Raw genomic sequence first — 14,270 nt, 5'->3', positions numbered from 1 at the left:
AGAACACAGGTACAAGATTTTCTGGGCAGGGAACACTGATGGGGTCGGGGGCGTAGGAATACTTCTAGCGGAGAAATGGGTGGATAAGGTAATCGAGGTCATTAGAGTAAGTGACAGAGTACTTCAGATCAGACTAGTGCTTCATCATAGATTAGCTACTGTCATCTCAGCCTATGCACCTCAACCAGGGCTACCAGATGGTCTGAAAGACCAATTCTATGACACCCTCTTGCAAACTACCTCGTCGACGAGTGACAGGGACCTTCTCTTTGTGGCTGGAGACTTCAACGGTCATGTCGGACGTCGTGCTGGAGGCTTCCATGGCATACATGGAGGCTATGGCTTCGGTTCCCGCAACGAGGAGGGAACCAGACTGCTGGAGTTCTGTGATGCAACCGATCTTATGGTCTGCAATACCAACTTCAGGAAACCTGCCAGTCACCTAGTCACCTACCGCTCCGGCAGACACTCTAGCCAAATCGACTACATCCTCGCCAGAAATAGGGAAAGAGGGCGGCTTATAAATGCCAAAACCTACCCTGGCGAAGAATGTACCCCACAACATAGATTAGTAGTTAGCGACTTTGGGATCAAGGCAAAATGGGTGCCCAGAATTAGACAGGCTTGGAGGAGAAGGGTGTGGAAGCTTAAAGACCCTGCAAACGGACAGAGACTTAGAGACAAGTTACTTGAAGCATTTAACGAAATAGAAGGGGATATAGCATCATACAACGAGGAAGACAATTGGAGATTTCTGCGGGACAACCTGTTGAAAGCCACCGACCAGATTTGTAGGTGGTGTAAGGTCCCCTCCCGACCCAGAGTAACATGGTGGTGGAACAAGGAGGTAGACAGGGCTATTAGACAAAAGAAACAAGCTTGGAAGGACTGGAAGAACGGTGGTAGCAGGGAATTGTACCAATGTGCCAGAAGGGAGGCTAGGCGACAGGTTTATTTAGCCAGAGGGGAAGCAGATAAGGAAAGATTTGCCAATGTTCTGCGCCGTGAGGACCAAAGACTCGAGGTATTTCGTGTTGCAAGACAGTGTAGGAGAGAGAATAGTGATGTTGTAGGAGAGAAATGTGTTCGCATGGATGATGGTACGCTTGCACTAAATGAGGCTGCAAAGAAAGAGGTCTGGAGATGCCACTACGATAGATTGCTTAATAAAGAGAATGAATGGGAGAAAGAGAGCCTGCCGTATGTCGACCCAATAGAGGGACCAGCTATCCGAGTTGATAGTACCAGGGTAGATAAAGCAATTAAGAGTATGAAGACTGGGAAAGCCCCCGGCCCATCAGGCGTCATACAGTCTGCCTTTTACTCTGAGTGAGAGTCCCTTTGTCGCCAGCAGGGCTAAGAGCTCTCTAAACTTTGCCCAGGCTATTCTTATTCTAGCAGCTACACTTTCAGCGCACCCACCCCCACTACTAACTTGGTCGCCCAGATAGCGGAAGCTATCGGCTACTTCTAGTTTTTCACCCTGGAATGAGATAGAAGTTGTTTCCTGTTTCTTTACAGTCTTTATTGCACCTGAACATCTGCCACAAACAAAAACTAACTTGCTAGTTAACCTGCCTTTGATGTTGCTGCACCTCTTATGTGTCCATAGCTTGCACCGGGTACATCTTATAGAGTTACTACCTACTCCTTTTCTACATACTGAGCAGGGCCATCTACCTGAAGGGGTTTGTGTTTTATCTACCTTCCTACTTATTAGGATTTTGGTTTTAGCTAGGTTGACTCTAAGGCCCTTCAATTCTAGACCTTGCTTCCACACCTGAAACTTCTCCTCTAGTTCTGATAGTGACTCCGCAATTAGGGCAAGGTCATCAGCATAGAGGAGCTCCCAGGGGCAACCTGTCTTGAACTCCTCTGTGATTGCCTGGAGGACTATGATAAATAAGAGGGGGCTGAGGACGGAACCTTGGTGGACCCCTACCTCTACCCGGAATTCATTGCTGTACTCATTTCCAACCCTCACCTTACTGGCAGCATCTCTGTACATGGCTCGCACAGCTCTCACTAACCATTCTTCTATCCCAAGTTTCCTCATTGACCACCAGATAAGGGATCGGGGGACCCTGTCAAAGGCTTTCTCCATGTCAATGAAAGCCAGGTACAGAGGTTTATCCTTAGCTAGGTATTTCTCCTGCAACTGTCTCACTAGAAATAAGGCATCAGTAGTGCTTTTACCTGGCACGAACCCAAACTGCATCTCATCTAAATTGATTCGCTCCCTAATTAGTTGGGCTATGACCCTCTCTGTAACTTTCATAACCTGATCTAACAGCTTGATGCCTCTGTAATTATTTGTATCTAAAGCGTCACCTTTACCTTTGTAGCAGTTGACTATGATGCTGCTACACCAGTCATTGGGTATGACTCCTTCGTGTATCACCTGGTTCGTAATACGGGTGACTAGGCTATAGCCAACACTGCCAGATATTTTGAGCATCTCTGCAGTGATTGCTGATGGGCCGGGGGCTTTCCCGGTCTTCATACTCTTAATTGCTTTATCTACCCTGGTACTATCAACTCGGATAGCTGGTCCCTCTATTGGGTCGACATACGGCAGGCTCTCTTTCTCCCATTCATTCTCTTTATTAAGCAATCTATCGTAGTGGCATCTCCAGACCTCTTTCTTTGCATCCTCATTTAATGCAAGCGTACCATCATCCATGCGAACACATTTCTCTCCTACAACATCACTATTCTCTCTCCTACACTGTCTTGCAACATGAAATACCTCGAGTCTTTGGTCCTCACGGCACAGAACATTGGCAAATCTTTCCTTATCTGCTTCCCCTCTGGCTAAATAAACCTGTCGCCTAGCCTCCTTTCTGGCACATTGGTACAATTCCCTGCTACCACCGTTCTTCCAGTCCTTCCAAGCCTGTTTCTTTTGTCTAATAGCCCTGTCTACCTCCTTGTTCCACCACCACGTTACTCTGGGTCGGGAGGGGACCTTACACCACCTACAAATCTGGTCGGTGGCTTTCAACAGGTTGTCCCGCAGAAATCTCCAATTGTCTTCCACGTTGTATGATGCTATATCCCCTTCTATTTCGTTAGAGACAAGTTACTTGAAGCATTTAACGAAATAGAAGGGGATATAGCATCATACAACGAGGAAGACAATTGGAGATTTCTGCGGGACAACCTGTTGAAAGCCACCGACCAGATTTGTAGGTGGTGTAAGGTCCCCTCCCAACCCAGAGTAACATGGTGGTGGAACAAGGAGGTAGACAGGGCTATTAGACAAAAGAAACAAGCTTGGAAGGACTGGAAGAACGGTGGTAGCAGGGAATTGTACCAATGTGCCAGAAGGGAGGCTAGGCGACAGGTTTATTTAGCCAGAGGGGAAGCAGATAAGGAAAGATTTGCCAATGTTCTGCGCCGTGAGGACCAAAGACTCGAGGTATTTCGTGTTGCAAGACAGTGTAGGAGAGAGAATAGTGATGTTGTAGGAGAGAAATGTGTTCGCATGGATGATGGTACGCTTGCATTAAATGAGGATGCAAAGAAAGAGGTCTGGAGATGCCACTACGATAGATTGCTTAATAAAGAGAATGAATGGGAGAAAGAGAGCCTGCCGTATGTCGACCCAATAGAGGGACCAGCTATCCGAGTTGATAGTACCAGGGTAGATAAAGCAATTAAGAGTATGAAGACCGGGAAAGCCCCCGGCCCATCAGGCGTCATACAGTCTGCCTTTTACTCTGAGTGAGAGTCCCTTTGTCGCCAGCAGGGCTAAGAGCTCTCTAAACTTTGCCCAGGCTATTCTTATTCTAGCAGCTACACTTTCAGCGCACCCACCCCCACTACTAACTTGGTCGCCCAGATAGCGGAAGCTATCGGCTACTTCTAGTTTTTCACCCTGGAATGAGATAGAAGTTGTTTCCTGTTTCTTTACAGTCTTTATTGCACCTGAACATCTGCCACAAACAAAAACTAACTTGCTAGTTAACCTGCCTTTGATGTTGCTGCACCTCTTATGTGTCCATAGCTTGCACCGGGTACATCTTATAGAGTTACTACCTACTCCTTTTCTACATACTGAGCAGGGCCATCTACCTGAAGGGGTTTGTGTTTTATCTACCTTCCTACTTATTAGGATTTTGGTTTTAGCTAGGTTGACTCTAAGGCCCTTCAATTCTAGACCTTGCTTCCACACCTGAAACTTCTCCTCTAGTTCTGATAGTGACTCCGCAATTAGGGCAAGGTCATCAGCATAGAGGAGCTCCCAGGGGCAACCTGTCTTGAACTCCTCTGTGATTGCCTGGAGGACTATGATAAATAAGAGGGGGCTGAGGACGGAACCTTGGTGGACCCCTACCTCTACCCGGAATTCATTGCTGTACTCATTTCCAACCCTCACCTTACTGGCAGCATCTCTGTACATGGCTCGCACAGCTCTCACTAACCATTCTTCTATCCCAAGTTTCCTCATTGACCACCAGATAAGGGATCGGGGGACCCTGTCAAAGGCTTTCTCCATGTCAATGAAAGCCAGGTACAGAGGTTTATCCTTAGCTAGGTATTTCTCCTGCAACTGTCTCACTAGAAATAAGGCATCAGTAGTGCTTTTACCTGGCACGAACCCAAACTGCATCTCATCTAAATTGATTCGCTCCCTAATTAGTTGGGCTATGACCCTCTCTGTAACTTTCATAACCTGATCTAACAGCTTGATGCCTCTGTAATTATTTGTATCTAAAGCGTCACCTTTACCTTTGTAGCAGTTGACTATGATGCTGCTACACCAGTCATTGGGTATGACTCCTTCGTGTATCACCTGGTTCGTAATACGGGTGACTAGGCTATAGCCAACACTGCCAGATATTTTGAGCATCTCTGCAGTGATTGCTGATGGGCCGGGGGCTTTCCCGGTCTTCATACTCTTAATTGCTTTATCTACCCTGGTACTATCAACTCGGATAGCTGGTCCCTCTATTGGGTCGACATACGGCAGGCTCTCTTTCTCCCATTCATTCTCTTTATTAAGCAATCTATCGTAGTGGCATCTCCAGACCTCTTTCTTTGCATCCTCATTTAATGCAAGCGTACCATCATCCATGCGAACACATTTCTCTCCTACAACATCACTATTCTCTCTCCTACACTGTCTTGCAACATGAAATACCTCGAGTCTTTGGTCCTCACGGCACAGAACATTGGCAAATCTTTCCTTATCTGCTTCCCCTCTGGCTAAATAAACCTGTCGCCTAGCCTCCTTTCTGGCACATTGGTACAATTCCCTGCTACCACCGTTCTTCCAGTCCTTCCAAGCCTGTTTCTTTTGTCTAATAGCCCTGTCTACCTCCTTGTTCCACCACCACGTTACTCTGGGTCGGGAGGGGACCTTACACCACCTACAAATCTGGTCGGTGGCTTTCAACAGGTTGTCCCGCAGAAATCTCCAATTGTCTTCCACGTTGTATGATGCTATATCCCCTTCTATTTCGTTAGAGACAAGTTACTTGAAGCATTTAACGAAATAGAAGGGGATATAGCATCATACAACGAGGAAGACAATTGGAGATTTCTGCGGGACAACCTGTTGAAAGCCACCGACCAGATTTGTAGGTGGTGTAAGGTCCCCTCCCGACCCAGAGTAACATGGTGGTGGAACAAGGAGGTAGACAGGGCTATTAGACAAAAGAAACAAGCTTGGAAGGACTGGAAGAACGGTGGTAGCAGGGAATTGTACCAATGTGCCAGAAGGGAGGCTAGGCGACAGGTTTATTTAGCCAGAGGGGAAGCAGATAAGGAAAGATTTGCCAATGTTCTGCGCCGTGAGGACCAAAGACTCGAGGTATTTCGTGTTGCAAGACAGTGTAGGAGAGAGAATAGTGATGTTGTAGGAGAGAAATGTGTTCGCATGGATGATGGTACGCTTGCACTAAATGAGGATGCAAAGAAAGAGGTCTGGAGATGCCACTACGATAGATTGCTTAATAAAGAGAATGAATGGGAGAAAGAGAGCCTGCCGTATGTCGACCCAATAGAGGGACCAGCTATCCGAGTTGATAGTACCAGGGTAGATAAAGCAATTAAGAGTATGAAGACCGGGAAAGCCCCCGCCCCATCAGCAATCACTGCAGAGATGCTCAAAATATCTGGCAGTGTTGGCTATAGCCTAGTCACCCGTATTACGAACCAGGTGATACACGAAGGAGTCATACCCAATGACTGGTGTAGCAGCATCATAGTCAACTGCTACAAAGGTAAAGGTGACGCTTTAGATACAAATAATTACAGAGGCATCAAGCTGTTAGATCAGGTTATGAAAGTTACAGAGAGGGTCATAGCCCAACTAATTAGGGAGCGAATCAATTTAGATGAGATGCAGTTTGGGTTCGTGCCAGGTAAAAGCACTACTGATGCCTTATTTCTAGTGAGACAGTTGCAGGAGAAATACCTAGCTAAGGATAAACCTCTGTACTTGGCTTTCGTTGACATGGAGAAAGCCTTTGACAGGGTCCCCCGATCCCTTATCTGGTGGTCAATGAGGAAACTTGGGATAGAAGAATGGTTAGTGAGAGCTGTGCGAGCCATGTACAGAGATGCTGCCAGTAAGGTGAGGGTTGGAAATGAGTACAGCAATGAATTCCGGGTAGAGGTAGGGGTCCACCAAGGTTCCGTCCTCAGCCCCCTCTTATTTACCATAGTCCTCCAGGCAATCACAGAGGAGTTCAAGACAGGTTGCCCCTGGGAGCTCCTCTATGCTGATGACCTTGCCCTAATTGCGGAGTCACTATCAGAACTAGAGGAGAAGTTTCAGGTGTGGAAGCAAGGTCTAGAATTGAAGGGCCTTAGAGTCAACCTAGCTAAAACCAAAATCCTAATAAGTAGGAAGGTAGATAAAACACAAACCCCTTCAGGTAGATGGCCCTGCTCAGTATGTAGAAAAGGAGTAGGTAGTAACTCTATAAGATGTACCCGGTGCAAGCTATGGACACATAAGAGGTGCAGCAACATCAAAGGCAGGTTAACTAGCAAGTTAGTTTTTGTTTGTGGCAGATGTTCAGGTGCAATAAAGACTGCAAACAAACAGGAAACAGCTTCTATCTCATTCCAGGGTGAAAAACTAGAGGTAGCCGATAGCTTCCGCTATCTGGGCGACCAAGTTAGTAGTGGGGGTGGGTGCGCTGAAAGTGTAGCTGCTAGAATAAGAATAGCCTGGGCAAAGTTTAGAGAGCTCTTACCCCTGCTGGCAACAAAGGGACTCTCACTCAGAGTAAAAGGCAGACTGTATGACGTATGCGTACGAACAACCATGCTACATGGCAGTGAAACATGGGCTGTAACTGCTGAGGACATATGTAAGCTCGCAAGGAATGAAGCTAGTATGCTCCGTTGGATGTGTAAAGTCAATGTGAATACCCGTCAGAGTGTAAGTATCTTGAGAGAAAAGCTGAACATTAGAAGCATCAGTTGTGGCGTGCAAGAGAGACGATTGCGCTGGTATGGACATGTGGTGAGAATGGAGGAGGATAGCTGCGTGAAAAAGTGCCACACCCTAACAGTTGAGGGAACCCGTGGAAGAGGTAGGCCCAGGAAGACCTGGGCTGAGGTGGTGAGGCAAGACCTTCGTACATTGGGCCTCACCGAGGCGATGACTACTGACCGAGACCTTTGGGAATGTGCTGTGAGTGAGAAGACCCGGCAAGCCAAGTAAGATCGTTGCCAGTGCCCCTGGACTGGTTCTTGTGCGGGTGGCACATGAGATGCACCATTTTGAGCGTGGTCGTTGCCAGTACTGCCTGACTGGCTCCTGTAGGATTTTCGAGCGAGATTGTTGCCAGTGCCCCTGGACTGGCTTGTGCGGGTGGCACATAAAAGACACCATTTCGAGCGTGGCCGTTTTCGTGCGGGTGACACGTAAAAGCACCCACTACACTCTCTGAGTGGTTGGCGTTAGGAAGGGCATCCAGCTGTAGAAACTCTGCCAAATTAGACTGGAGCCTGGTGTTGCCATCCGGTTTCACCAGTCCTCAGTCAAATCGTCCAACTCATGCTAGCATGGAAAGCGGACGTTAAACGATGATGATGATGATGATGATGATGATGATGATATATATATATATATATAATAGAAATTGTAATGAACACAAGTTTATATCATCTGTTTCCTGCTTATATTTCACCCATTGTGGTTGTTTGGATCTCTGTATTGGATGTTCCAAGTACAATTGGATGCTTAATGCCCAATGGATCATCAAAGCAATGCTTTATTGCATTTATTTTAAAGAGAGTAAACTAAACCACATACACCCAAATCTTTTATATCTGACTTGTCTTATTTAAAAATCTTCAAATGTACATCAAAATGTGAACTGAATGTTTAAATTTAAGAAGAGCTATTTTCAAAATTAATTCAAACACTTGGATTTATCGTTTTGTTTCCACCTTCACTTAATTGCCTAAGGTAACAAAAGCAGCCAGTTATTTCTAGCAAGCATTTTCAGTGACTGAAGAAACATACTCAATGAGAATTCTTCTTGCTAACAGTTCGTTTGTATCTACCACATACAATAAAGTCACAGCCACAAATTAGATTAATATTTAGATATCAAGTAAATATGGAAAGTAATCTCTACCTGAAGTAAAGTCCTTTTCAGCCATTTCATACATTTCTAGAGACATATAGAATGAACCTCGGTTATAGAAGACATGTGTGTAATAGGGACAAAGCTGGATGGCACTATCAAAGTCTTCAAAAGCACCTTCTTTATCATTCAGCATGACCTGAAAACAATTTTAGAGATAAAATAGGAGAATTACTCTCTTAATATCTGAAAAGACAAAATAATCATCAAAATTTTCTATCTGCTTTTCCTGCTGGAATGGCTGAGACATGTCAGTTGTTGGGAGTTATTGTCCCCTCTCTCCCCTTCTAAGTAGATCAAGAATCAAGACTGTGTAGATCCTCTTTTTGGCATGATTCCTCTGCCTGGAAGCTCTTCCTAACACCAGCACTATAAAAGTTGCTTTGTTCCTTACAAGACTAAAAGATCATCTCTACATTGTCTTTGTATTTCCAAAACAAACAGGATCAAAACAGTGAGTGATGCCTAAGGATAAAAGGAGTGTGAGTGTGATGCAGAGAGAGAGAGAGAGAGAGAGAGAGAGAGAGAGAGAGAGAGAGAGAGAGAGAGAGAGAGAGAGTTACATGTTGGCTGTTGGTAAGAAAATTGAATAAAGAACACTAAGCAGCCAATACAAGACACATCTTATACTCATAGAAGCAGATTCTTCTCTCTTGCACCTAACATCTGCTCCTTTTTATATCCAACTTTCTCTCAGCTCAGTTGTACTTTGTTACACACCCAATGGGGCAGGTTTGATATATTTCCTTTTTACTTTTTGGTTATCATAAATCTTCTTTATTCAGTGCCCAAGTCTTTCAATCAAGCAGTGCTGCATTTCAAACACGAGCATCATACAAATCTACCCTTTAGTCTGAGAGAGAAACATCTTTATTACCAGTAGAGGTAATAACTCCATAAACTTTACCATTCTGTTTCCACCTTCACTCAATAATTAATTGCTCAAAGTAACAAAAGCAGCCAGTTTTCTCTCGTATCACAACAAATATAGCTATTATTAGCAGAGACTTTTGGTTGAACAGCATCTGGTCCTTAGATGTTGAAAACATTTAAGAAAAGTTCCTGGTCTGAAGATGACTTCTTTCTTGCTTCCCTCAAGTCATGAAGGCCCTGTGAAAAGAGACATCAATGTTGTCCTTTATGGAGTCTTGAAAAAATTGCATCAGAGTGTCAGAGAAAATGTTTAGCAGTATTTGTTCCACTTTTTATATTCTTGGTTCAAATCCTGCCAACATCCACTTTGCTTTTCATTTCTCCTGGGTTGATAAACAAAAGAACCAGTCAAGTATTGGAGTTATCGACTTGCCTCTCCCCTCAAAACTGCTGGTCTTGTCCCTAAATTAGAAATTATTATTATTATAACTACTCACTTTGGTGATTGCACGGTTTATATATGCACATTCATTCTGTTTGTCAAGCATAATAGCTCTGTTAAGATATACCAAAGCCTGCAATAAAATATCACAGAATTTATTAGTAACAACACTGCAACAAACTTTTAGAAGAAGGACAATTAAAAGGTGAAAGGTCCATTAAGATTCTAAAATGCACTAAATTAAGGATTTCAAGGAAATACATCACTAAGAGGTTGACTTTGTAGTCATGTGAGTCTCTTGCAAAGTGAATGTGTTAAGTCACACTTGTATCAAATATGTATTAAAAAGTTCCCAGCCTAGTTCTGTAGCATGCCAACAGAGGGCAGCATGCACAGTAACAACACTGCAACAAACTTTTAGAAGAAGGACAATTAAAAGGTGAAAGGTCCATTCACTGAGCTCTCCTCGCGTGTGAATTTCTTGCCCAAAACAACATGGCATTGTTGGTCATGATTGAAACAGCTTTGATTCTTGATTTGCTCAACCACAAACATGACTGCCATCGTCATTCTTGAAATACCAATAACCTTGTATCATAATTTATTCAAATCAGAAAATAATTCTTTAAACTCATTTTTAGAAACAAGACATTTTGGAATATTTAGATTGGGAGAATCTTCAGAGCAAAATTGGATGAAAAGGCTTATATGTTTTGGGTTGAAATCCATTCAACATCAACTTTGCTTTTTATCCTTCCAGAGTCCATAAAATACCAGTGAAATACAGGGGACCATCTGTGTACTTGCCCAAACATGTGACCTTATGCCTATTTCAGTCCACAACACAAACATCTTACTCTTTGTGAATATTGTTATTGCTTTTAGTTTAAAAAAGTGTACCTATTTCTAATCCAGTTGGGTACCTTTCTAGGAATAAAACAAGTGCCTTTAAATAGAAGAACATTTAGAATTAGAACGGAATTGAAAATCAGAATGTAACCTGTTTGAAAAATCTTCCTTGTAAATGTAAAGTTCCAGCATTGAAATAAGCCAAAGCAAAGGTGCGATCAGTTTCTATGGCTTTGTAATAGTCGTGCAGAGCTGCCACAAGAGAATTCATCATCTGACGCAAGAAATAGATTAGAATTTAGTAAAAAAAGCTTTAGAAAAATGTTGGCAGTCACAAGAATAATTGATCTTGTCATGGTAATTAGCAGGAATTTTCTACAAATTGTTTGAACATTATTTTCAGAATTTTAAAATGTTTTTAGTTTTATAATCAATAATCTCAAATTCACAAACCCTTTCTTGTTTAGGTGATTTCATAGAGACTCAAAGATAATGATGATGATGTATTGATAGTTTCAGCTGTTCATTTTGCAATAACATTGTTTAGAATCTCAGCAAAGACAGAAACACTTTTAAACTGATGAAAGCATTCATTAATTAAACATTTTTCAAGTAAATAGTTTTTTATTGCAAATTAAAAAAAAAAATCTCTATGGTAAATCCAGGAGGAATGGTATTGCCTATTAATGAGATAATAGAAAGAAGTTAGGTCTAGGCCAGGCAACAGTGTAGATTCTGCCAGAGGAACTGAAAGACAAGGTGGTGAGGTTCAGTCCATCTAATGAGCTTCCACAGTTATTTAAGAAAAATTATTTAATTTCACTGATAAGGCTTCATTAATCTAAGTTTATGGTGGAAAACATTTCCCCAAATGTCAAAATTGTTTTCTGATCGATTATTTTAAGCACCAAAAACAATCTGAATTCTTACCTGATTAACAACACCTCGATTGTTAAATAACTCTGCAGTGGGAGAGATCTGTAGGGCAAGAGTGAGGTCTTGAAAAGCTGGGTATTTGCTACCCATTTGTAAATTTAAGATTGCTCGAGCTTCATAAGCTGGTTGATAACCTACACAAAAAAAAAAGGAAATGTATCTTAGATTAAAGAAATAGTCATCAGTGTCTTATGACAGAAAGTCATTTTCATTATTAAGACAACAAACGAACGAGTGCAGACACACGTATATAGTTGTGTGAAAAAGGCTTTATAAGTCAGAAAAATGTCTACATTCAGTATAACTAAGAGACTGTTTTATTTTAATACAAAATGATAAATTAAGAACTATGTGTTGGTCAAGCAAAATTATCAAATAGTTTGATGCAAGGTCAGATTTCTCTAAAGCAGAAACTATGACCAAACAATTATCAGACTAAAACAGCATAGGTGGAACCATTTTGCACAAAAGATGAAAATAGTCAAATCTATCTCAGAGAAAGCTAAATCAAGCCAAAACAATGGTTTCTGATAATGTGCCGATGTCATTTGGAGCATGTGTGGTGCTTACAAGACAAAATCCAACAAAGAATGCTGTTCTCATGTTTGTGTACACAGAATGGATGTACACATCATTTTTTAAAGATTCTTGTTGTTTCATGGATGAATAATAATTGAATCTCAGATTGGCAAAGCTCAAACATGCATTAGTAAATACTTTGTTTGCTGATTTCTATAGACAGGAAGAGAAATCCCTACCTAATTCCAAGCCATTATATAGAATTATGTATTTATTTACAGATATCTAGCTGTATAAGATAACAGAAATGGAAGAAAGATGGTGCAGCTGTACTGAATGTGATATAGAAATAATAAACAACACAAGATCTTTGTTGTACAGGGTAAACAATAGTAAACTGAATGTTTTGAGACAAATCTCTTTGCAAAACATTATATTAAACATTACAGGCAGCATTTAATAATGAAAAATAGCTGCGAACTTTTTGACAGAATTCACTTGCAGGTCTATGGTATTATCAATTAAAGTATGGAATGTTTATTTGTCCATATTTTCAAATTAGATACTAAAAATGATTTTTGTTACTTTAATTGCACAATTCTACTGTCATAAGAAGATAGGTTATTTCATGGAAGTACATCATAGTAAGAGATTGTAAATTAGTTCCTTGTTTACAAGTAATAACTTGATGAATTCAATGATGAGTTAATTGCAGTTAATTAATCATTGTCTGATGTTGAGAGAGAAACTGAGCACAAACACCATTTACTCCTAATAAGGTACTTATCCCCTCAAGTCCCTTCACCAGTCCAGGTATCTTTGAGTCTGGCTTCAGTTTCTTTATGAAATGCATTCCCATTATTCAGAGATACTCTGAATGAGAGAAGGACACCTTGGATAATGTAGTCCTAGATACACTGTAGCTGAACCATAGATGGAATGACCATGACTGAAATACTTCTGATCATAAGTCTGCTGGATTAAGACAGACCAAGGGTTAAACACAACACAAATGAAATCAATGAATCCAATTCTGACAATAATCTGGTTATAAATATAAACATTTAAAATTATAATCAGTTAATTATCTAACAAAATAGTATTTGTGATAAACTATAATTATTCATGCTCTAGCATGGACACAGCCTATAGATTGAAAATAGCAACAGTAACATCCAATACAATTTAGTACATTCTTTACATTTGATAATGTCTTTCCTTTCTAATTAGGATGTTATAAAAAGTATTTCAATAAAAATAGTTTAGTAAAACAATTACTTAACATGGATTAATTAATATAGTGTTAATAAAATGATTAGTTACATGGATTAATTAATATAGCATTGGTAAATTGATGCCAAGCTAATTGGAAGTTACGTTCCACTTGTAGAAAAATGCCTAAAGACACATAGGCTAAACAATTGGTTGGATTTAGTTTGATGGCACGTTGGTAATCACACCTGAAAGATATTAAGACAGACAGTTTAGTAAGAGATCAATTTTATTGATTCCAAAAGTTAAGAGTACAAAATTAGTTGCATTGTGAAGATGAAAAACGGAAATAAAAATACTTAGAAGTTTTACAATTTAGAATGAAATCCAGTTTTACAAATATCTTATGTAAGGGGCTCAGACTGTAATTACATGGAAACAGTCGACGCATACACACGTGCGTGTGGGAGGGGATTAAACATACCATCAATAAAGATCAAAAGTTAGAACACACCACTCATTACACTTTATGGATACCAGCAGCAAAAAATCTTTGAAAAGTCAATGTGGGAACTTTTATATAGTCATGTGCAACCTACTAGAAATAACAGTTAACATCCCTTAATAAATATGAATGCAGGCATGTACCTTAGGCAAGTATCTTCTCTAGCTTTAGGTTGATCTAAAACTTGGAGAAGACTTTTGTAGATGAAAACTGGAAGCTAGTCACACACACCTACATGTGTGTGTGTGTTTGTATACATGTATGCGCGCGTGTGTGTGTGTGTGTGCATATGTAAATGTTTCACTGCTGTGTATCAGTG

General features: G+C 41.2%; 1 protein-coding gene across 10 annotated transcripts in view; it reads right to left on the bottom strand.

The window, feature by feature from the left end:
* LOC106882836 (uncharacterized) overlaps positions 1-14,270 on the bottom strand; it is a 65,588-nt gene that overhangs the window by 1,953 nt on the left and 49,365 nt on the right. For 8 of the 10 annotated variants that reach the window (XM_089361321.1, XM_089361327.1, XM_089361325.1 and 5 more), the window contains 5 exons: positions 13,558-13,694; positions 11,710-11,849; positions 10,931-11,053; positions 9,986-10,063; positions 8,607-8,754 (listed from right to left, as the gene is read on the bottom strand). In XM_089361321.1, the coding sequence (XP_089217447.1) occupies positions 8,607-8,754; positions 9,986-10,063; positions 10,931-11,053; positions 11,710-11,849; positions 13,558-13,694 (626 nt within the window). The remainder of the gene's footprint in view (positions 1-8,606; positions 8,755-9,985; positions 10,064-10,930; positions 11,054-11,709; positions 11,850-13,557; positions 13,695-14,270) is intronic. The other 2 variants (XM_089361324.1, XM_089361328.1) reach the window with 1 other exon arrangement.

Source organism: Octopus bimaculoides, chromosome 13, assembly GCF_046866305.1.
Source record: "Octopus bimaculoides isolate indiv1 chromosome 13, ASM4686630v1, whole genome shotgun sequence".
NCBI lineage: Eukaryota > Metazoa > Mollusca > Cephalopoda > Octopoda > Octopodidae > Octopus > Octopus bimaculoides.
The sequence above is the reverse complement of the archived record's forward strand: the minus strand, read 5'-3'. Positions and strand labels throughout refer to the sequence as shown.